The sequence below is a fragment of the Rhagoletis pomonella genome, unplaced genomic scaffold, assembly GCF_013731165.1.
Source record: "Rhagoletis pomonella isolate Grant_MI unplaced genomic scaffold, Rhpom_1.0 Rhpom_scaffold_00006, whole genome shotgun sequence".
Taxonomy (NCBI): domain Eukaryota; kingdom Metazoa; phylum Arthropoda; class Insecta; order Diptera; family Tephritidae; genus Rhagoletis; species Rhagoletis pomonella.
The window spans coordinates 66,341,380-66,366,688 of NW_023458560.1; the positions used below are offsets into that span (position 1 = coordinate 66,341,380).

The window sequence follows — 25,309 nt, forward strand, 5'->3', positions numbered from 1 at the left end:
TATTCTATCTTGCCCCTCAACTGAATCGTATGCAATAATTTGCTAACGTAATCAGCAATTTAAGTAAGAAATTAATGACCAAAAATTATTAGAGCCTACATTAGCGCTGATAATGATACTTTAAAACTTGCTTAAGCATCCATTAAGTTCGGTATTAAGTAAATATTAGCAACTTGCATCATTCATGATTATGCGTGCATACATACGTAGACTACATACAATATACTTATAATACGTATACAAAATCATATAATCATATAGAAGGCCACATTTGATTACTTTGTGGGTAATCGACCAACAGATAAAATTTGACATTAGAAGTCAACAAACTGTGAAAAAAAAACTTGACATTAAATCTTTTAAACCGTAACAGAAGTTGAACTTCAATGCTTAATTAAGCATGAAAACATTGAAGGGAAAACGTTTAGATGACGAAAACTAGATATGGTGTAATTCATACCTGGTACGTGTGTTTTGTATCAAGTAAGTAAGTACCTACATGCGAATGCATACATATGTACCTGTGTGTATATACATACATACATAAAAATGTACATTAAACCGTACCAGAAAAAAAGTTTGCCGTACACCATGGAATCTAAGTTTGTATGGAAATTTCGAAAGAATTTTTTTTTTGTTGTCCAAACGTAGGGGTCGCCTTTTTACATTTTCCGTCATATTGAGATTCTTGATACTACTTGATTACTAGATATGTTGCATATTGCTAGGAACGTCTTCTATTGTTTTGGGGATTTTTCGCGATCAAAATTAGCGATAGCAAATGTTGGAATCCGGATACTAGTGCTTAGACGCGACTACTATCCCCAAGCGCCTAAATACATGCTATGCACCGCTGCATGTGCAAAAATTTCCTTTATGGCATTTATGAAATTTTTGCGCATGCACTTCTCAATTGCCGTATAATAAAACTTTCTTAAGTAATAAATTTATGGCGCTTCCTCCCGACAATGCTTCCGAAGTTTTTTGCGGACAAAACTAGGGAGGACTTTACCTCAGTGGTTAAACCATAAGTTTTTACCACGGAGCTTCACAATGGCTGGTTTATAAATGAAAAAAAAAAAATTCTTAATCAAAAAGACACTGACTTATTATATTGTACATCTTCGTATAAGCCTTCGTATTCACATTCGCAATCGACTTAGTATTATCCCTCACATTCTCACATTCGAAATCAAAGGATTTGTTTGTCTCTTCATTTTATTTGGGAAAATGACAATGAAGATGGAACACACCACCTTGGCACAACGCCCAAAACCACTTTGTCTCTGAACCAAATTTTACCAGGAACGAAGAAAACTCATTCCACAAAAGTTGCAAAATATTTTTGGCCGACCGAGTGCGGTTATAGAGGCTTCTGGAGCTGTCTAAACACTAACTGTCGTGTGTCCCCACCGGGCACTGTTCTTTGGGAAACCATGCGGTGTTGGGAGGACAACGAGGTGGAATTATCTCAGTATTTCCTTCTCAGCTGTGCGGCGTTCGCTCTATAATAACTCTCTGCAGTAGTTACCAGCTGTCTGCGGAACTTAAATTAGGGATTTTTCTAGGTTAGGTTAAAGCGGCTACCGGTCGTGTGTCCACAACGTGTGCTACACACAAGCGATCTCTTCACTTTCAGTGCGATTTTTTAGTTTAATTGTAAATACGTAGAAAGGCCAGGCCACTAAAGGTGTGAAAAAATTACAGCCGTATGTGCATCAAGGCTGCAAGTGGCCACCATAAAATAAAGTAATTTATAAAAATATTTTTTTTTCTACTTTTTATCTTAAAGTTAAATTTTTATATTCTGCATCGCCGTGAACGCGCTGACCCGATTATGTACGCACGAGTTTATAATTTATATTTTTGCAACGGATATTCATCTTACCCATTAACGTTTTGCTGGCTTTGATGTGATGTAGAGAAAAAAAAAAACAATGTTTACATCGAACTGGGTATGGCATTGTAAATTTGTTTATATGTATACTACATCAACGCACAAGTACATACGAAAATACATTCATATCTGACTGCAGCGCTAAAGATTACGCAATTCCCATCGGACGCTGGAACACTTGGTCGGTGCAGTTAAATGCGAAACCGGCAGTAAAACAAAATATTACCCGATGTCCAAAATTATGCGAAAACTTGTGAATGCGGTTTAGTCAACCGATAACGATGGAGGTCTGGACAACAAAAAAAAAAAAAGAATTAAAAATGAACAAGTAAGAAAGTCTAAGTTCGGGCGGAGCCGAACATTAAATACCCGGCGCAAGTATTAAATATACGTTTTCCACCTTTCCGAAAGCTACCGCTACATGATAAGCCGGGGTGTATAGATTTTAAGTAAATTAGCGTCCTTAAATTTCGAAATATTGAAATTTCAAGCATATCTGAAATTTACCGTTATATGAAATGCGGCCTCAATTTTAGTCCGATTTCAACAAATTTCAACGGTTTGCTTTTATGTGGCAAGCCCAATAACCATACCGAGCTTGGTGCAAATTGCTAGAGCGGTTAGCGAGATACATATATGTGATCATAAGTGGGCGGTGCTACGCCTATTTTCCAAAATTTTGTCATAAACGTATTTCTTGGTAAAGAGTTGTTGCAATCATCAATTTTGAATAAATTAGCTTCAATATTTACTGATTTTTCGAATATTTTGTATTTCTCGAAATTACCGTTATATGGGATGTGGGCGTGGTTATTGTCCGATTTTAGAAATTTTCGGCCAGTTGGTATGCTGTACCAGGACCAACAACTGTGCCCAGTTTGGAAGAAATTGGTGTAGCGGTTACCAAGATATACACATGTAACCATAAGTGGGCGTGGCTACGCCCATTTGCCAAAATTTTGTAATATTCTTATTTTTCGTCTAAAACTCATTGCAAATATCAATTTTTAGTGAATTATCTTCAGTAGTTACTAAAATATCGCAGTTTTCGTTTTTCTGAAAATTACCGTTATATAGGAGGTAGGCGTGGTTATTGTCCGATTTTTAAAATTTTCAGCCATTTAGTATGCTGTACTAAGGCCAACAACTGTGCCAAGTTTGGAAGAAATAGGTGCAGCGGTTACCAAGATATACACATGTAACCATAAGTGGGCGTGGCTACGCCCATTTTCCAAAAATTTTTAATATTCATGTTTTCCGTCTGAAACTCATTGTAAGTATCAATTTTGAGTGGATTATCTTCAGTAGTTACTAAAATATCGCAGTTTTCGTATTTCTTAAAATTACCGTTATATGGGAGGTAGGCGTGGTTATTATCCGATTTCGCCCATTTTCAATACCATCCGTCCCACGCCCAAAAGAAGTTCACGTACCAAGTTTCGTTAAGATATCTCAATTTTTACTCGAGTTATCGTGTGCACAGACGGACGGACGGACGGACGGACGGACGGACGGACAGACAGTCACCGCTTAATCGATTTCTCTTTTCATTCTGATCATTTATGTATACATTTGTCTATATCTATCTCGATTCGTTTTGCCTGTTACAAACAACCGTTATGTGAACAAAGTTATAATACCCTTGTGCACAAGTGCGCTCGGGTATAAAAATAGTACGCGCACATGGTGAATGTAATTGAATGTATGTCAACACATTTGTATGCACATTAGGGTGGTCCAAAATACGTAAGTAAAGTCGAAGAAATATTCATATATATATATAAAAATATACTCCCACTTTATATTTTGACATCAAAAGATTTTTAGAGGTCGCTCAAAGCGCTCAAACTTTTCCATGTATTTGCTATGGATAACAAACAACTTTTCGTAGAATTCCTGAAAATCAATATTTTCCGATCGTAAAACTCTGGTTCTCTTCAGGAGACGTCCAATAACAACATCAAATTTTTTATTTAACCGTTTTTTAATACTAAAGATTATTTATTTATGCCCCATTTTCCGGGGTTTTGGCGGGCCTATAAAATACAGTCACTATGAAAACACAATTAAATAAATTATTAGTTATTATTATTGGGAATCTCGTGAAGAGAAACAGATTTAACCGATCGAAAAATATTGATCTTCAAGAATGCTATACCATTTCTACGAAGTGTTTTTTTTCTATATAAAATACATGGTAAACTTTGAGCGCATTGAGCGACCTCTGAATATTTGTTGATTACAAAATGAAGGAACAGGGGTTATTTTTTTCGGTATCCGACTTTACTTTTTCACATGCATTTTTCGACCACCCTAATTTACTTACATACATATATGTATATGGATGAATGCATGTAAAAATAACTCCAGCACATTTCGTCTTATACCATATGAGTAGCCAAGTATTGCACTTTACAAAAAGTATTTGAATGCTTGTAAGCGCTTGCACATAAATTTAGCAACTTACATACATACATACTACATACATATGCACATATTTTACATCCATTGATGCAATACCGGCGGTCACTTTGCCAATTCGCAGTCAACCGGTTTGTTGTCTTGACTGGTGACCGGCGAAGCCAAAATAAAAACAGAAAACTTGTAACACAAAAAACGAGAGGAAAAACAAAAAAATTGCAGACAATAAAAAATTGCATTTATTTGCATTATGCAATTGAATGACATTTTCAGGTAGTGACGATCGGCGATTGCTGCAATGCTGCAGTTATAGGAAAAAAGCTTGAAGAGTATTGGTTATGGCTTGTTGCGCTGTCAAATTGCTATGCAATTAAAGTCTAATTCAGTTTCATATCCGAAGTTGTACATACATACAGGAAGTTTTTGAAATATTTTGGAAGAATTGATAGGCTTTAATTTACTTAGAACGATGCACGTGAATTTGAAGTTAATGGGAGTAGATTATTTATTATTAGAGGTCTCCGTTTAGGTCGAAAAGTAGCTGCTGCCTGTGAATGCGCTCATATTCCGAACAACTGTTCACTGATGTCCGCCCACCTCCCATATAACGGAATTTTCGAAAAATACAATAACTGCGATGTGTGTGTAAATACTGTGTCCAAATTGTTAAAAAATGGAATATGAAGTAGAATTTTGGTCAAAAATAAGACAATCATGAGATTTTTGGTAAAAGAGCGTGGCACAGCCCACTTATTAGGAAATGCTGTATCTTAGTAGCCGCTTCATCAACCCCACCAAACTCGGTACGAACATTGCGTGGAGTGAAACTAAGAAACCTGTTGAAAACTTTTGAAATCGGACAATAACGACTCCCATATAACGGCAATTTACAGAAACATGACAGAAGGTGGCGCCGATGGCAACATCGCTAATCGGCTCTCAGTGAATTTGGCAGAATCAGCTGTTTTGCTGACGTCACAGTCGAGATGACAGCAGTAGTGATGTGCTGAGTCAATACTTTTATGTATTGATCGATATTCGGTACCGATACTCTCGATACTCGGTACCGAAACATTTAGGTTTCGAATAAAAGCGCACATAGGCCAAAAATATGGAAAAAACGGTTCAGGGGAGACTCGCCTCTCAAAACCCGAATGCAGGAGCCAATAGAGCTTTTACTACTGATTCAAATGAAAGATGTATATATGTTGGTTCGAGGCCATAATACAGAGAAACTCTTACTTGTTTGAACCATTTTTTGCTCCAGCTGAATCGAAAGATATGATTTTTGTAGGCCTGGGGGGCAGATTCTGTATCAAAAGTAGTCACAAAAGAACTCGAAAGTACTCAAAAACACAGTTCCAATCATCACTTCCATCACTAGTTGTAACATTAGTACTAGTTTCAGGTCAGGTTTGAGTTTCAGAGCGTTAAAAATTTTAATATATCTCAGCGATTTTCTTTCAAAGTAACTTCTTGTATTTGAATTTTATCCTTAAAAATAAAAAATAAAAAATAAATTTCTAGAAAAATAAATTTAAACTTTTATTTTAGAAAATTGTCATTTGATGAACGAAAGATAATTTTAGTTTTAAATCTAGGCAAATATATATGGAAAATTAACAATAATAAAATGATGCAAAATATGAATATCTACATGTGTGTGTGTGTGTGTATGCGTGTAAGTAAAAAAGTTGAAATTAAAATTCCGTGCAATTCAGTTTTCAGTCTTTCAAACTTTTTTTCCATGTGTCGTCAGGTACTCCCGACGCAATTGACGTGTCATCACGTGCGCAATACGTATGCGAATCCACTCTGGACTGAGTTTCATAAAGAAATACTGAAAGATAAGAAAACAAATGAAATTAAATTAAACAATTACTAGTTGTGGCAGCTCGAAGGGGGCACATGTTTTTGGGATAATTTTCTTGCAATTAAATTTTTATTGAATTTATTTTTTCATATAGTTTCATATTTTCTTTTCATCTTCTGACAAAATTACCTGCAATCCATGTGTCCAATAGCCCGTCGTCTCAGCACTTTTACCCAATGTGAAGACAGCCGAACGTGTGAAACTTTTCACATCTGGTATTAGAAAGCCACCTTTCATCACCGTATCCGAATATTGATTCATTTTTGTGACCAAAAAGAGTGGCGTAACACACTGTACAGTGATATTGTGTTCGGCCAATTCACGTTCGATCGCCTGTGAGAAACATTTCACATATCGTTTGGTTGCTGCATACACAGCCATATAGGGTATAGGTTGCAATTCACTGCCTGAAGATATATTAACAATAGCACCACGATTCTGCTTCTTTAGCTCTGGTATGAGCATGCGTGACATAATTGTTACAGCAGCCACATTAATATTGATCAGATCCCAAATGATGTTTTCAGGTATATTGGCAAGTTCATCAGGATAATCGTACATTTTGCCAACATTGTTAACTGTGGAATGAGAAAACGAGGTTCGAGGTTAGCAGGAGCTTTTAATGCGCAAAACAAATTTTAACAAAAGCCTTTCTTTAAATGTGTTATGGTCTCCTTAGTGTAACTTTTAACTAAATAAAATTGGCTGACTCAAAACTTTTTAAATCCGAATAGCGTCACATTGAACTTGAAAACGTCTTTTTTCTCAATACATTCAACCAAAAGAATCTTTAGTTTGCCCGAGACAACAATCTAGACTAAATAATAAATATCGTAGATTTTATCGACCATAACTGCTATATGTGCTGTGGTGACTTCACCTGGGCTTCACATATGTAATCTTTTTAAGATTTTCTGCTTTTCGTTACGTGCTTTCGATAACGTAATTATACTACAGCCTATATGAAAATGGACGCCTAATTCTTGATAAGTAAAATTTTGAATAGGACAAACCAACGTAATCATCCAAATTGCTTGGATTTGCTGTACTATCCGTGCTTAAATATATTTAGACAGTAAAACTACTAAGTGCTTTACTTACCTAGTATACCAACAGGTATGCCACTCAGTTCTCGTTCAATGTGTGCGTAAACTTCGCGACCCTTTGCGAAGTCAGCAACTATCCACTTTGTCTTCACTTTGTACTCGTTTTCTGGAAGTACATACGTATGCACATACGTTAGATTTACATAAACACCTGTCGTACCTTTGCTACAAGAGTATCATAATAATAAAAAAAAATTATTTCGAGTAATAGTTGATTTCCACCAAGCCTTAACTGCAGTTTATGCCGTCGACTCGAAGGGGGTAATTCCACCGAACAAGTAGAAGCAAACGAAACCAAAAAAACAAAACGTAAGAAAAAAAAAAACCCCGTCGATATCCCCCTGTTGGAATTATTTGAACTTTCCTGAGCTCTTAACTGCAGTTAAGCCTTTGCTGGAAATAGGATATAACGCCATCTCTTCTTCTATGCTTTGTAAACATTTTACAGCTGCATCGATTGACAAAATTGATTTACAAAATTAAGAGATGCGCGAAAACTCCAAAACTATAATTAACTTTAATTTAATAGTTTTTTCACTCTATACCAACCATAGCACCGTGCGACAAAAACCAAAAAAATTTTAAAACACACGAAAATATCAATATATTCACAAAACTAGGAGCCAAATATAATATAACTGCGTTTTAAGAAATTTGAAATTTCTGGGATATGATTGAATAAAAAAATTATTTAAAAGATTTGGTGCATTGTAGAGTAACAATATGGGTATCAATTAAAAGGAAAAATTCTGTAGAATAAAAGAAAAAATAAATAAATTTTTTGGTGCACCAGGACGAATTAACGTTGAAAATGTCCTTTTAAAACTTTATCCTTGAATATCCTTGAAAATTTCTATATACATTTTTGAGAAAAATATTTATCAAGGACTAATATGTAGACTGCCACGTCCTTCTACCTTTATTTGTTTTAGATAAAAAAAAATTTACACTTCTCTCATAAGATATTGACAGTTACAATATACATAAATGAAGATACTGGAATCATTACACTGTACAGCACACGGCTGGGTATTTGACCAAACCAATTTTTTTAAGAGATTGAGTCATGCTAAAAAAGTAATTTCTCCGTTTTTCGAAGTTAGCCTCCGAAATCGAGATATGGGCCTTCGAAGTTCCAAATAGGGCCTTTGGTTAGAAATTATTTTTTATTATTATATGTGAATAACTAAAAAACTAAGAATATAGCCGTAGTCCGCCTATTGCTTTTATATAAATGGTATATAACCTTATTTTGTACAAACTTATATTACAGGTGCTATAAGGTCGGGTCTTCGAAAAATTAAAAATCTTATATTTCAAACAATTTTGGTATCGTTGTAAACGTGATTAAACCCCCATACTTATGATAAGCATATTTGCATACTTCGTAAATACAACTTTGAGAAAAAACATTTAAAAGGAAAAATTACTAAACTTACTTTCTTCTGATATGCGTATTTGTAACTTCGTATATAAAAATTTGAGAAAAAAACACTTAAAAGGAAAAATACTTTTTTTTATAAAAAACTATTTTAAACAAGAAAATTACAAACCGATTTTTAAAAAATTGATATCGTCGTAAAGGCGATTAAACCCCCTTTCTTCTGGTATGCTTATTTGTATAGAAAACTTATACTTTCTTAAACAACAAAATTTATATTTATATACACAAAAAAAATTAATTAAAAACTTTTTTCCCTCTATATAAACTCCAGCCCCCCTAAGTGAAAGGCTTGGCTACGCCCTCGTATACAAAACAATTAAAGTACTTAAACGGTACATCATACGTTCAGTTTGTTCTTTTAGAGCGCATACATGGTTCCATAATAATGATTCCAGTATCTTCATTTATGTACATATATTGTAACTATCAATATCTTATAAAGAGAAGTGTAAATTTTTTTATCGAAACCTAATAAAGATAGAAGGACGAAATTCGAGGATGTGGTAGTTAAAATTATTTTTTTTCTAAAATAAATATTGGAAATTACCAAGGATATTCAAGGATAAAGTTTTAAAAGGACATTTTCAATACTTATTCGTCCTTGTGCACCCGAAAATTGAATTTTTTTCTATTTTACAGAATTTTTCCTTTTAGTTGATACCCATATTGTTATTTTACAATGCCCCGCATCTTTTGAATAATTTTTTTATTCAATCATATTCCAGAAATTTCAAAGTCCTTTTAAAAAAATCCTGACGTCAGAGAGAAAAACTAAAAACTCAGTTTTACTATATTTGGCCCCAGTTTTGTGAATATATTGATTTTTTCGTGTGTAAAATTGACTGTCGCACGGTGTAATCAAATATAAAGTATTCATTTTTCATTTCATAAATTTGGAATTTTTGGGTGAAGTGCCTATATAAGTTGGTTTACTGTATAGATAAATAGTAAGTATTTTTTGCTCATACTCTTTCTACATACTGCATGCAACACATTGTAATGCTTTTCATTTAATAGTTTTTGTGCTAATTACTAAATAAATATTTCTTTCGTAATCTTGCTTACCAATCTCTTCTGTCACCGCAATAAGCTTCTCCTTGGTACGTGAGATGAGCACCACATTGATGCCTTGTTTGGCTAATTCTTTAGCGTATTCCCGACCAATGCCATCCGTTGAACCGGTGATAACTACAAAAAAGTTTAAAACGAAAATATTAGTGGGGTGTAAAAGCGCACGATGTAGTTAAAATAAGTGGCTGTCATTTAAGGTAATTAACAGTAAAATGCTAATTGTACTCATTTTTATGAATAGTAACTACTACTAGTGTACAAATCTGTTTTCTTATTGTTCATTTACTAAATATGAACATTAAGATTTTACCTTGGAAATGATTTTTACAAAATATGCAATGACTTAAAGTAAGTAAATGCGCATATGAAGATGTGCAGTCAAATCAGTTAGTGGGTGTTAAGTAGGGTGTTCGATTATTCACCTTTTTTTCCAAAACCGCAATTGAAAAAAAACGGGTCACATTTTCGTAATAAAAAAAAAACGGATAAAGCGATCTTATTTTACATAGTTTTCATACATTGAAAATGCTTATGTTGGTATGAGCTCTTGACCAAAAATTAACAATGAAGATAGCTTTTATTTAGCAAAATAAGTACCCACCTTCTTTATAGACCAAAAGTAAAATAAATGATAATCAATGAAAACTTAAAACTTTTGTCGACAGGTCAAGATTTGTATGAAATGAAACAAAAAAAAAAAACGGTTTGTTTGATAAAAAATCGAATCGTTTGGAAAAGCCGAGTCAATCACCCTAGTGTAAAGGCACTGTGATTACTCCGGTACTAGCCCTATCAGTATAAATACCTTTCCGCCCGCTCAGAAAGTGCGTCCTACTACTAGTCTGAGCATAACAAAACCGTTGTTAGGGATAAAGAATATTCGCCAATCGCTCGGTTTTATTGTAACTAACGCAAAACAATAGAAATCAGCAGTCATACTAAATGCCGTCCATTGCCCTGTTTTCGTATACACTTTTCATCTATTCACTATGAAAAATCTGATTCAAAAGTCGCGGTAAGAACTCCAACTAATATTATATATATACTACATATATATTTTTTTACTGTTATACCGATCCAAGCAGGTATTTCGCCATCGATATCATTACCATGTCTAATTCTGTTTTTAGGCAGCCGAGGCTGCTTTCCCGTGGTATGTTAACCTTGGTTTTGTCAGCCCGCACATTGCCTTCAATCCCTTTTCCGTCCTGGCACTCGGTAAAGAGCGACTCGTTATTTAACGCAGGGTTCATCTACTTCCGACTCAGCTGCGATCTGGAAGCTTATATTTGCTGCTGTAGATAAAACATTACAGCCCCCACTAATTCATCTTAGACCCGTCCTTAAGGAAATGTTAGATGTTATGACGTCTGGCACTTTGTCGAGAGGAACGACATTGTTTATTTACTAGTTAATTCTTGTAATTTACTGTGGAAAATGATCGAAGCGTCTTAGTATAGATTTATCCCCCGACTAATTCGAAACCATATATATTTACCGAATACAGGTTTAGAATTTTATCTAAGTGTAAGAGTGGTGCGAATATATATATATATATTATTTCGAAAGCCTTTCCCGCACACTCCAAGCTTTTCACTGAACTTTTGCTAAGGCAGTATTTTGACTATTCCTTACTGAATCCGCTGTATTGAGGATAATGGAGCGGAGTCATGCCAACAACTGCTACTCAGCTGCCTAGCTTTTAGGAGCCTCAATTTGAACACCTTGTGTGGGTCTCGATTCTTCCGTAACGGCGATAAGCATTCGGGATCAGAGATCAGACGCTTGGGAGGCACCCACGTCGGCGCGGAATTCGTCAATATTTTTTTTACACGCCAGAATTCCACGTATTTTTTGGCAGTTAAAGATTATCATATCACAAGGTAAAGAAAAACAACAACAGAATATCGCCACAATTAATCGATATACATTCATACATACATATGTATGTACAAGCTTATGCATGTAGGTATGTTTGTATTTCGCAAGGTCGTAGTGCCAAATCAAAATTTTTGTAAGCCAAAAGGTTAATAAACATCAGACATGTGAGATTCACGCGACTAAAGTCAATTAATGGATACAACAAAATCTACATTCGAAACTAAAGTAAAAAAAAAAAATCAACAAATAATAACAACAAGAGCAGACTGACCAGCTGCCAATTATAGTACAAGCTGGCTAAACGCTCTAAACCAAGCCGGTTTGTTGCGTCGCAATCTGAAGCGCCGGGCTTTGTTTATACTAGTCAGTTAGACGCTATATATGAGTAATATGAAGTTGTTGGCAGGTGAATGACTGCAATAAAAACAACAATGAGTGACGTTTGCTATACTACTCGCAACACCGTTAAAAAATAAAGCAAGACAGTGAGTATGGGTAGTAGTTTGTAAGTCAGTCGCGTGTAAACGGAATCACCAGCAGAAGCAGAGAAAAATTATAACCATTCGTAGCAAAAATTATGTGGTCTGCAGGAAATTTTTGGCGAAGAGTTTTTTGAATTGAAACTTCTAAATCGAGTTTGGAGATACTCGTATTTAAGTTAAATATTTAACGCCACGGTGAAAGTTGTATATATAAGGCGAATAAATGGACATAAACCGAACGGCGGGCGGGGAGAGATAATGGCGAAGACAATGATATACATATGTAGACAAATACAACGATAAATATAGAAATAAATATAACGACAGGGACAAAAGCAAATACAAGATGCTAAGGAGAAAATGAAGGTGAATATGAAAAGGAAGTTGAATATGAAGATGAAGGAGTAGATAAGAGATGAAGATGAAAATGAGGATGAAGAAGAAGTAAATGTGAAGGTGAAGATAAAGATGAAGATAAAGACACCTTTATAGAGATAAAAATGAAGGTACATATAAAGATATAGGTAAAGATAAAAAAAGATAAAGGTGAGATAATATAAAGATCAAGATAAATTTAAATTTAAAAGATTTAAGATGAAAATAAAAATGGTGATGATGAAAATATAGATGGAGATAAATCTGAAGTTAAAAACAAAGATAAAGATGTAGTTGAAGGAAAAAGATGATGCTGACGAAGGCTAAGTTGATGAGGGGCTGTCCATATATTACGTAAGACCTTTGTGGGGGAGGGCGGGTCTAGAATTTTCTTACTTTTTCTTATATGAGGGCCCCCTCCCCGTAGATTCTTACGTAATATTATTTTTCTTGTATTCTTATTCAAAATTATTCTTTATAAAATACGAAAATTCACCCAATTAAAGTACTAAATTGCATTGAAATGAAAAATATACATTAAATACGGAGCATATTACAATTTTTTACAACTTTTGCTTTAATTTTTCTGTTTTTCGAAAAAAAAAACACATTTATGCAAATATCAAAATGTGTTCATATGACATGCTGCGGTCCAATGCGGGGTAATCTTCGAGATATTCTTCAAACCGGTTTTTGTCCACCACCGAGTCCTCTTCGTTGTCAATCAATGTTAACAGTACCTTCTCCGACAGAAGTACAAGAAAATGATCATTTCATACCATTATTCCTAAGAATGGCACTGAAAGTGACTATTCCGTGCACTTACAAAAGTATACCTTATGATTTTTTTGTCCCTCAGTGAATGACCAACTTGAGGAGAGAATATGCAATGTATGTGGTAAGTACTTTGCATCAAAGAAGGCAATAAGCATTCACAAAAAGCTTCACTTGATCTTTTCTGAGCCTCAGCGTCGAAGAGCAAAGAGGATAATTTCATGACGCGGGCGAGAGCTCACAGAAAATGAAACAGAGGATATTATTGAGTGGGTGAATCAAGAAGAAATTTCAGTGGACTGTGAAAATGAAATACCTTTGAGTGAAAAAGAAGTACGACATATCCCTGTGGCTACTCCTCTTTCATATTGGCTGGCTGGACCGTGGACAAAAGAAACCGACAACAAAGAATGACTAGTATAACTATGTAATGAAGTTTTTAAGACTGACTAGGCATACATCCTATATATGTTTGATGGAAATATATAGTATTTTCTAATGTTTAATTGAAAAAACATGTCTAGGGGATTTTTAATCTTACGTAAGATCTGCGGCGGGGGGAGGGGATCAATTAAATCTTACAATTTATTACGTGAGGGGAGGGGGTTTAAAACAGGCGAAAACTCCCTTACGTAATATATGGACAGCCCCTGATGAAAATTAAGGTTAAGATTAACATCAAGATTAAAATAAAGATTAAGATTGAGGATAACTTTAAGATTAAGATTAAAATTAAGATAAGGATTAAGATTAAGATTAAGATTAGGATTAAGATTAAGATCAAGGTCAAGATCAAGAGTAACGCTAAGACTAAGATTAAGATTAAGATGAAGATTAAGATTAACATTTACATTAAAATTAAGTTTAAGATTAAGATTAAAATTGAGATTAAAATGGAGACTAAAATAAAGACTAAGATGAAGATTAAAATTAAGATTAAGACTAAAATTAAGATAAAGATCAAGATTAAGCCTAAGATTAAGTTTAAGATTAAGATTACAATTAAGATTAAGGTGTAGATTAATATGGTGATTAAGACAAGGACTAAGAGTAAGGTTAAGCCTAAGATTGAGATTAGGACAAAGGCAAAGACAAATATTAGTGTTGGGCAGTATCGATACCAAAAGGATCGACAGCACCCGATTTTAAAAGTATCGAAACTGAGTACTCCAAAGTACAAATATATTAGAAAATATATTGCAAGAATCTTTCTCTCTGGACCACACTTACACAGATTATAATTATTTCTTTTATTGCAATTTAATATTATTAAACCCAAATTAATAAAACTTTAAATGCTGTGTGAATCACTTATAAAGATTTTAAAATCTACATAGCTATGTTTGTGTTCTGCAGCATAAAAATTTTCTCAGCATTTAAGTTGTTTCTCGCATGGTATCAAGGAAAAGGAAAAATGTAATGGAAAGTGTTTTTTTGTCTGCGCCTCCATATTGACGCATTCCTTTCTGCGCATTCAAGTATGAAGTTGTACTTATTTCAGCAAAATTGTGTTTGGCAACTCATTCATAGAAAAATTCGTCTGTTGAAATATTGTCGAATGGAATTCATTCATTCAATGCATATGTATTTACTTTTCTTTTGATAATATTTTCGTTGCATTTAGAGTTTTGGTTGTGCATAATTTTTTCTATCGAAACATTTATTATTTGCCACATACCTTTGGAACGAATTCCAACCTGATTTACATATTTCGTTTTATTTAAAGTTCAATTGGGCCACTGTTTTAGGCATTCAGGGTGAACTTATTTCGCTTCACAATTTAATTTTCTATCAATTTCTCGCTTTTTTCAGCTCATTTCGTTTTTCAAGTCTATGTATAGCTGTTTTGTACGTAAGCCTCTAACGGTTGTATTCTTCAAGGGCATTCACTACGAGTATGAGCGATTTTTAACACACGCACGCATTTACAAATCTACATACTTACTTAAACGGGTAATCATATTTCTTCTTCATACGTTTGGTATATTATGCTCATAGGCGCATCCAAGTGGGGGTTTTTGTGAAAATTTTCTTAGTAGTTTGGTTTATTCGGGAAAATATGAAAATTTTTTTTTGTTCGGGTATTTTTATTAAAAAGGTAACTTACTATTTCTATAATTAACATTTCATTTTGGCCAAAAAAATATTGCATTAAAATTATTTCGACAAAGTTTTTATTTGAGCTTTTTCATTATTAAAAAAAATAAAATATCTCATCCCCCTCAAAAATATTTTCGGCAGTAAACTTTCCTAAAGCTTTTTAGTTGGATTGCAAAATTTAATTTAATTTATCAATTAATTAAAATTAAAATTTTAAAACAAGTGGCATCCTTCTAAAAAAATATTTTCGTCTGTAATCCTTCTTAAACATCTTTATTTTGACAGTCATATTGCAATATTTACTTTATCTTATTAATTTACTCAACCTCAAATTTTTCAAACCGGTGGCAACTCTCTAGTTTTATTTTTTCGATATTTTAAGTTAGGCCTCTAGCAATACATCGGTGGAAATTGCATTCAATTTCATATATTAGTTTATGCGTGATTCTAAAAATTGTTGATGGGGCTTTTGTTAATCTTATAAACGTCCACACTATTTATTCTTTAATATCTATAATGAACAGACATCGGTCTTTTAGAATTCTATTATATGTATAGATTATATTTATGTGTAGATTCTTCCATCAAACGAGCGGTATATGTACATATGTCTGTACATTAGAATTAATCAGTAAAAAAAAAAAGTTCGCGTAAACCTTCGCTTGTAAAATATTTTTGCAAAGCAATTTCTAATATTTTTTTATTTATTTTACCGAACGTACTTTGCACTTTTCGTTGACACATGCTTACATACATATCTACATTCGCCATTTGGAATAATAGAAATAATAAAGGTTTAATAATTTTTAAATGAGCTTTAATTTAATAACATTAGGGTGATACGTTAGTGCGATAAGATCTAGTGAGTAAGCACTAGAACGAGGTACTTGGTTCCAATGAACTTTGTAAAAAAAAAACAAATTGTCTCCTCGCGATAAGACCGTCGATATACAGTACTTAACGATCCGATTGTAAATGCCGAAGATATAACGAAAAATGTAAAAGCCGAAATGACCTGCAAAAATACTTTAGACCCAGGAGTGTTCTGAAACAGTTTAGTGCACATTAGGGTTGTGAAAAAACTAAAAGTCGGTATTTTAATGTTCTCACCTCCTAGGATTGTTCTACACCGAAAGAAAAAATATCCCTGATTTTTATATTGAAATCAAAATATATTTAGAAATCGCTCAAAATGGTACATAATTCTTGAAAATCAATCTTTTTGCATTTTTTGGTGGTTTTGGGAGACCTATAAAAGATAGCTTATATTAAAAAATGACTAAATAAACAATTGGGTATAATTATTTGAAGTCTCGTGAAGAGAAACAGAGTTTTCCAATCCAAAAAATTATTTTTAAAGAATTATCTGCCATTTATACAAAAAATCCTTTTTTCTAAATATTTTTTGATTAAAAAAAAAAAAAAAAAAAAATATTGGTGTATATTTTGTTTTGGCATAGAACTAATAGGAGGTTGGAGCATTAAAATTCCGGCTTTTCCCTTTTTCCCACATGCATTTTTGGACCAGCCTAGTATACATACATACATATGTATGTATGTAAATACCTACTTTAAAAGGATGCCCTGAAATTTCTTTCACACATGATTTCGATCCAACAATTTTCAGCTTATAGTATATACATAAGTGCTAGTTTATCGGCGCTTATATCAGTTGCATATTTTTTTACATATTTTTTATTTCACTCGATTTTTAAATTAAATAAATACACTACATTCACTTACCTGCCCATTTTCCGAATTTTTCCACCAAAGTTTGCGGCACTTGCGGCTGGAAATATGGCTCTAAAATTGTTTTCACTATCGACAAAACCGATTTGAAATTATCCAAGAAGAATGTCGCAATGGCCAATAGGCCCACCAAATAGACAGCGAACGAAAGTAGCTGCCAAACGAACGCCATTCGCACCAACGTATAAATGTTCACTTCATTAAAAGGGGGAGACATATTATAGGCTTTGGCTAGTGCGTCCATTTGTAGTATATATGTATTTAAAATAGCTCAATATAAAACTATTGAAAACTTTTATTTATTACTGATAAGCGATGGCACTGAGTAATTTTTTTTTGTTTTAGGCGATAAAAGCGGAATGCACTGAAAGGCTAAGTACTAAAGCGTGATAAGAATATAAATTGAGCACTTTTATGTGTGTATGTATGTTTGTAGGTATGTATGAATAACAAAATAGAAAATACACTCTCGCAAAAATGGAACTTGCGTTTAGTTTTCAACACAGCACAATTTCTCTCTGTGGCTTAAGCTGCAGTTTATTTATTTAGCTTCTTTCAATGATTTTGTGTGTTTGGTTTGTCGCGAATCAAATGATGTCCAATTAATGTGAAATTCAAATATTTCTTCTTTCTATTTAAAAAAAAAAATTAGAAAAAAAAATAATTTCCGCTAGTTTACAAAACTCCCTAAATAAAAACTAGGCGCCCCCACACACTCTCCCAAAATTTAATTGATTCTCATCAAAGCACCACAGGTTAGCAAAATTCATTGAGTTCGATTTTTTCCGGGTCCAATTTCTTGGCTTGATCCGCACGCACGGCTGTCTTGTAAGCAACTGATCGATCGCCAAGCATTTAGGTTGCAGCTGAAAAACTTACGTACTGCTTGTTGCGCTTAAGTGACTGACTACAATCGCTTGTTTGGGGGCTATTGCCTTGTAGTGGCGTTTGTGCAGTCAAAGCTGTGCTTACCAACTACCAAACCATGGATGGAAAGCTTGTACGCTGGAGCTCGGTAAGCGTCGTTCGACTTATCCATGTAGATAGCGATGCAGCAGATGCTGTGCAGCTGCATGCAACATCGTTTGGGTAGATGTGTAGCCCACACTCTCAACTATTATTGCAATAGTCTCTAGCAGCGTTTTTTGTTTGTTCAATCTTACCATTTTAGCTTGGAAATTTTTCGGGCAAAAACTGCTTTAGTGTTGTTGGCCAACGATTGTGTTTTATGCTGATTGTTTTGTTTACGACTTAGGTAAGTGCATACATTGATGATGTCGTGGCAGAAGATATGCCCTCCATGCAGTAAGGCTTTATTTATGTACGTAGATTTTAATGATGATTTCAAAAACCCAACAAAATTCTTACGCCGTAATCGATGACCGCCAATTTCTATAGCATTTTCTCAAAGAAACAAAATCTGAGCTTAAAAATATACAATTGGTTCTTGTTCTTAAGATGAAGAAGTGTTATCAAGATTAGGTTAGGTTTGGGTTGGCAAAAACCCTAGACAGAACCCTCTTCGTTGGTACTACAGAGCGACCCCTTGAGATATATGGACGGTATCCCTCTAAGATCAGGGATCAATGATGTGTGCTTGAGTTCCTCAATAGCCTTGACATACGGAAATGATCTTTGATCAAGATTGCGGGGTAAATTTCATGGGGTTTTGAACAAGGTACGCCCTAAATAGCCTAGTTGCTTACGAAGCCTTTCCGACACTGAGCCTCCTTTGGGAGTAAGGGCGGACTTACCGCGGCAAGGGGAGCCAGTGCGGTGGACGCTAGATTTCCTTAAAACATTTTTTGATCACTATGTCTACCTCATTACGCAGAGGAGGAGAAGAGAAAGAGGAAGAGGAGAGTAAGACAATAGTAAGAAGAGCAACATGGTGTTTATGAGCTCGGCGAGAGAGGGAGGGAAGGTGTCAAATAGAGAATGGAGGAAAACTTGAATGCAGCACAAAGGGGAACTGGCCATAATCCAGTACTTGGGATCCCTTGTTGATCCCACCAAGGGTGATCCATTAGCGCTAGCAAATGAGACGGTAAGATCAGAGCACGCAGATCGATGGTACACACTATACTACATAAAATCGGACGTACCCAGGCGGCATAGAGAAAGAAGCATGCTAGAGGCGAGTTAAAAAAGGCAGCGCTATGCGAAAAACGACAGGCCGGCTACAAAACGCAAGGTGGGATAACAGCTACGACAATGGACTATCAACTTCGAAAGCGGAAATGTTAAAGAGGGAGGCAATTTGAGAAAGCTATGTTAAAGATAGTACCTCAGATTCTGTAAAACTTAGCGAGACAGCCAGGTAACAGCTGACTGTTGTGTAGCTTGATCATTGTGACCTCAATGAACAGATGACCAATGAAAAGTATAAATCGGTAGATTTTTAGTATAAGTTGTGCTCAATATCGCTCTACATCGGCGTATCCCAATTTTATACATGGCTTCCTAGTGGCAGCTTCTCCTCGTACAATAAGCAGCGGCTTTAAAATTTATTGAAAGTTAGTTTGTGTCGATTTGCTTATTCAATGTCTTTTCCAGTATTTGATGTGCTGTAAAAATCTGGTTAATGGTGGACTTTTCAGGCCTGGAGCCACACTGATAAGGTCCAATCAGTTGATTGATGAAGGTTTTCAGTCGTACCGTCGATAGGACATTATATGCAATACCAGAAGGGCTTATCGCCAGGTAATTGGTGAAAACAGCCTTACTGATCCCGAGAATCCCGGAAATCACGAATTAGTCCCGAAAATCACGAAATAGTCCCGAAAATACAGTAATAGTTATAAAAAATCCCGAAAATTAAAAAATAGTCTTGAAAATCCCTCAATTGTCCTGAAAATCACGATAAAGGTCCCGAGAATTCAGAGATAGTCTCGAAAATCTCGATATATGTAGTCCCAAAAATTACGAATCTTGAAAAATCCGAGACAGCATCGAAATTCCCAAAATAGTCTTTGAAATCCCTAAATAGTTCCAGGAATACCGAAGATCCTGAAAATCGCGGGTACTATTAACGATTTAATGATATGTACGCACTTAGTCAATGAAATTTCATGTGCGGCGTTGGCACACAGAGAGAGTATTCGCCTGACAAAACTGAGCACCCCGGTTCGAATCTCAGCTGGCGCAAATTTTTATTTTTATTTTTTAAAAGTGACTAGTCGCTTTTTATACTCGTTCGGGTATAAAGGGGAACAATTAGTCTCTTTATAGGACATGCTCGAACAAAAGCGATCAGTTCATTCCATATAAAGAGGTCAAAAGTGGTATTAGTCGCATGCTCCTTTGCGATTGCTCCCGGAGTCATCCCGGATTAGTCCAATTTTTTGCAGGGTTGCTACTGTAATGTACACTTATAAAAGAAATAATAGCATTATGTACCTATTTTATATTGGTGTGTGTGCTCGTGCAGAAGTGCAGACCAGCTGTATTTGATTGTCCCACAATCACTTAAGAAAACTTGTTTGCAGTTGGAAGTGTTGAAGAGTCTTATGTTGCATCTGTTCGTAAAATTACTTGAGGTTCACGAATGCAGCTTGTTGACCTTTTAACCATATGGGCAGCATGTGTATTTCGGATATATGTAAGCGGCCTGGCCCGAATGCATGTCTCAATATATGTACATATTCGTACCTACACACATAGAAACACTTGCACAAAGGCAGGGGTAGAGGTACATTTAAATAATTTCAAAACAATGGTATGCCATGGTAATGGTCGCTCCAAAAAGGCTATTCGTGCGCTTTGTTTGGAAAATCGCTTCATGTTTTCCTCTACTATTTTCGTTAAAAATTGATTTTTGTTCGTACACACATTTGCAGCGTCATGAAGCGGACAGCTCAAGGTGCAGATATTGTTCTTTGATTAAATTTAACTCTGTTTTTATACCCGAGCGCACTTGTGCACAAGGGTATATTAATTTTGTTCACATAACGGTTGTTTGTAACAGCCAAAACGAATCGAGATAGATATAGACAAATGTATACATAAATGATCAGGATGAAAAAAGAAATCGATTAAGCGGTGTCTGTCTGTCCGTCCGTCTGTCCGTCTGTCCGTCTGTCCGTCCGTCCGTGTACACGATAACTCGAGCAAAAATTGAGATATCTCAACGAAATTTGGTATGTAGGTTTCCCTTAATCCAAGGTAGGTTGGTATTGAAAATGGGCGAAATCGCTCAATAACGCCTACTTCCCATATAACGGTAATTTTCAGAAATACGAAAACTGCGATATTTTAGTAACTACTGGAGATTCTTCACTCAAAATTGATATTTACAATAAGTTTTAGACGAAAAATAAGAATACTATAAATTTTTGGAAAATGGGCGTAGCCACGCCCACTTATGGTTATATGTGTATATCTTGGTAACCGCTACACCAATTTCTTCCAAACTTGGCACAGTTGTTGGCCTTCGCATAGCATACCAAATGGCCGAAAATTTTTAAAATCGCTCAATAACCACGCCCACATCCCATATAACGGTAATTTAGAGAAATACAAAATCTTCGATAAATCATTAAATATTGAAGCTAATTTATTCAAAACACAACAACAACAATTCTTTACCAAGAAATACGTTTATGGTAAAATTTTGGAAAATGGGCGTGGCACCGCCCACTTATGATCACATATAAGTATATCGGTAACCGTTCTACCAATTTGTACCAAACTCGGTATGGTTATTGTACTTGCCACGTGTAAGCAAAACGTTGAAAATTATTGAAATCGGACTAAAATAACGGCCGATTCTCACATAACGGTAAATTTAAGAAATGCTTGAAACTTCAATATTTCGAAATTGAAGGACGCTAATTTACTCAAAATTGATACACCTCGGCTTACCATCTAGCGGAAGGTTTCAGAAGGGTGAAAAAACATATATTTAATACTTGCGCCGGGTATTTAATGTTCGGCTCCGCCCGAACTTAGACTTTCTTACTTGTTTAAATTTGTGTTTCACTTTACAAGTAAGCTGTTTTTTGAACGAAATTAAAGAGGAAGTAAGCCTTTTATGAAATTTTTACTATTAACTAATTCGTTAATGAAATGTTCGTTCAATCAGGGTTTTCTTCCATTCTATATATAGTAAACATAAACGTATGTACTGACCTCCCCAAGACCTGTTCGTCGATGTACATACAAGTAGGTACACATGGCGTGAATCAGTTCTTTTTAATTTGGAAGACAAAATCGCAGTTACATATGCATATACATAACGACATAAACTAATATATACAACCAAAAATAGTTCATAGTGTTAACGAGTATATTTATCTAGTAAATTAATTTTTTTTAGACACAGGGGAAATATTAAACCATATTGCTTGTGATATTTTATTTGGCCATGTCTGAAAATCTAATTATCCAGTTTGCAAAAAAAGCATTTAGCTCAACTTAAAAGGTATTATAATTGTCATTTTTGGTAGTGTCATTGGATATTAGCCACATTTGCATACCTCGACGTGCAAAATATACTCGCCGAGGTCACAGTTCAGCAACCTAAAATTGAAAACAAACAACAAAAGATGTGACTAATATATGTATGTTAGTATGTAAATTTATATAGATAGTTATATGAGGCTACGAGAACGATAGGCCTACGTTTTCTTTTTCTTGTTTGGCGCTGTAACCGCCTAAGCGATTTAGGCCAATTTCAACATAGCACGCCAGTCGTGACGCCAAGCTATGCTCCAGCTTGTCTTGTCATTGCATTGAATGCTTATCTCCTCCGCTGCCAACACCAGCGGTTGCCGCATAAAAAAGGCACAACAAATGGATTAACGGAGTCTTCGTGTCTGTAACCTCACTTAGTATAGAACGGATCAGAGAGGTCCTTCTCTATTACAAATGGAGTTGGTGGTACGCAACGCCATTTTGCACAGACGAACATATTAGTTCCGTAGAAACGTGTAGCGAAGATGCTGTATGTCTATTGTGATTGTAGCTTCTTGACTTGCAGCTGCCTTTGTGTTTCTGGACGAAGATTTCTTGCTGTGCAGTGGCGAGTGCGTTACATGTCTGCATCATATAGAGGTCCGAGTTGAAGTTTCGCCCTCGGAGCATATGTACGTACGTCGGCGCCAGAAGCGAGCCTTCGGTTGAAGGTTTTCTGACCTCGGGATACGGGAAATCGATCAGTCTTAAACCGTATCAGATGTTTCATATTGTATGGTACCTTTTCTGTCGGTGGGAACAAAAATCTTCCTCTTCATATCATAGTTTCTTATGACCTTAGTCGTGGTCGGTCATCCGATAAATTCATTTACATATCATTTACGTGGCGGGTTACAAACCCAGCGAACAACCAGATCCTCGTTTAAGGCAATGCACCGAACCCTTCCCTTCCCTTCCCTTCACAAAACCGTACTTTCTGACCTAAAATGAAAGTCCCGACCTCTAAATAATTTTTGAAAAATCTATAAAAATAGGCATTAATGTTTCTCATAAAAAGGGAGGATATTGGAGGGTAAGGTCTTGAAATTTCCAAAAAAAAATTTTTCGATGGGCACCCTAAGGTAGATACATACGCCATCTCAGATGCACTTATTCAGCGTCGGAAGTAGACACACCTAGGCCTCCACGGGCTCATTGTTATTTCGCAAGAAAGTCTCTTTTTTTATTTTTATACTCAAGAAAGTGGGGATGGAACGAACGTCGGGGGCCCTCGCTTGTGCGAGACAGGGACCTAGATAATATTCTAGCCTTTCTTCAGTCGGAAAAGAGGGATATATCTTCCTTTAGCTTTTTTAGGTCAGATGTGTCGTGCTACCTTAAACGTGGCCTGCTCAACTGTTTCTTTTCGCCTGTTCGATGCAAATATTACCCACCAAGAGTTTACAGGATCTGATCGCTGGAAATAAGATTTACTTTCATCCGTCGTGCAGTTTCCTTATATGTATATTCCGGCGCCCTGGCGCCCATACTACATCCATGGAATGCTTCCTTGCAAGTTTTAAACTGCATACAGTTCTACATGCAAGCCTACAGGTAGAATGCTGTAACCATTTTAGTTTCAACGCTTTATTGTTTAATCACTTTATGTCCAATTGTACACTTAATGCTTTAAGTTTTTTTTTTTTTTTACCCCAAGAACATAATCTGAAAACTGGAAAATTCAATGACAACACTTAGTAATTAAAGCTCACGTAATTTCACACTTAAAACAATGCGCATTTTCGTGACCATAATAAATGCTATAAAATATTTACAATACGCGCTCAATTGCTTTATAACATCATTGAAAATTAATGAAAAAATTAAGCACTTAGATACTTTACAACTGGATTAAATTTACGAAAAACAGCTACATACATAAAAGTTATGAATGGTTTGATGTTGAAGCACACCCGCAACGACCGAGGTCGTCTACGAATAACTCAAAAAAGAACTCAAAAAACTAATAACAATTAAATGTCGTAATTATTTATGAATGTTAGTTGTTATTTCGAGTATGAAGAGCAAAGTTACTTAGATGCGGACATGTGCAGAGCAAGCAAGCTTCTAGCTTAAAGACGCACAAAATCTGTGTTTAATTTTCCGCTACCTTTTTTTTCGGTACAGTAAGTAGTCAAGTAGTGACTTCAAGTAAATATGCACAGTAAAGTTATTAGTTTTTTGTTATTGTTGTTTTTTTTTTTACTTATTTGTTTGCTACAATTTGTCGAATCACTGTGAAAATGTCATTTACGCTGCGAGCACCTTCGTAGGTATGTAAGTACTGGTCTATAGTACTGCGTTATTAGTGGCATTACAGACATTTATTTCATTGCTTTGCCGTTTCAATGCTATCAGTTAAATTGCTGTTTTATTTTATGTTTGTTGTACTTTTGTGGTTACTCATTGCAGGTGGCTATTTTCTTAGATTTTTTACATACATATTTTATTGACAAGGTTACCATTTTCGGTTTTACTAACAGCACATGCGCCAAAACTGTCAATGCTTTGTGTGACAGGGAAGTGTAATTATTACACAGAAATGGCAACGAGAAAAAATTAGTATAAACACGTCCGTGCGGAGATTTCATGCGTGCGTGATATTCACATGTACATACTAAATGCTAAAGTACTAAGATATCTGAAGGAAAAAAGAATAATCAGTCATTTATGCATTTTTAT

The 25,309-nt window shown here is 35.1% G+C and overlaps 1 protein-coding gene across 1 annotated transcript; it reads right to left on the reverse strand.

The window, feature by feature from the left end:
- Positions 1 to 5,958: 5,958 nt before the first annotated feature.
- LOC118741142 (hydroxysteroid dehydrogenase-like protein 1) lies at positions 5,959 to 18,125 on the reverse strand. Its single transcript, XM_036472997.1, has 5 exons — positions 17,168 to 18,125; positions 9,807 to 9,929; positions 7,293 to 7,403; positions 6,321 to 6,769; positions 5,959 to 6,158 (listed from the first exon to the last, which is right to left on the reverse strand). The coding sequence occupies exons 1-5, from the start codon at positions 17,415 to 17,417 to the stop codon at positions 6,051 to 6,053; spliced, it is 1,041 nt and encodes a 346-aa protein (XP_036328890.1). The 5' UTR covers positions 17,418 to 18,125; the 3' UTR covers positions 5,959 to 6,050.
- Between the last annotated feature and the right edge of the window lie 7,184 nt (positions 18,126 to 25,309).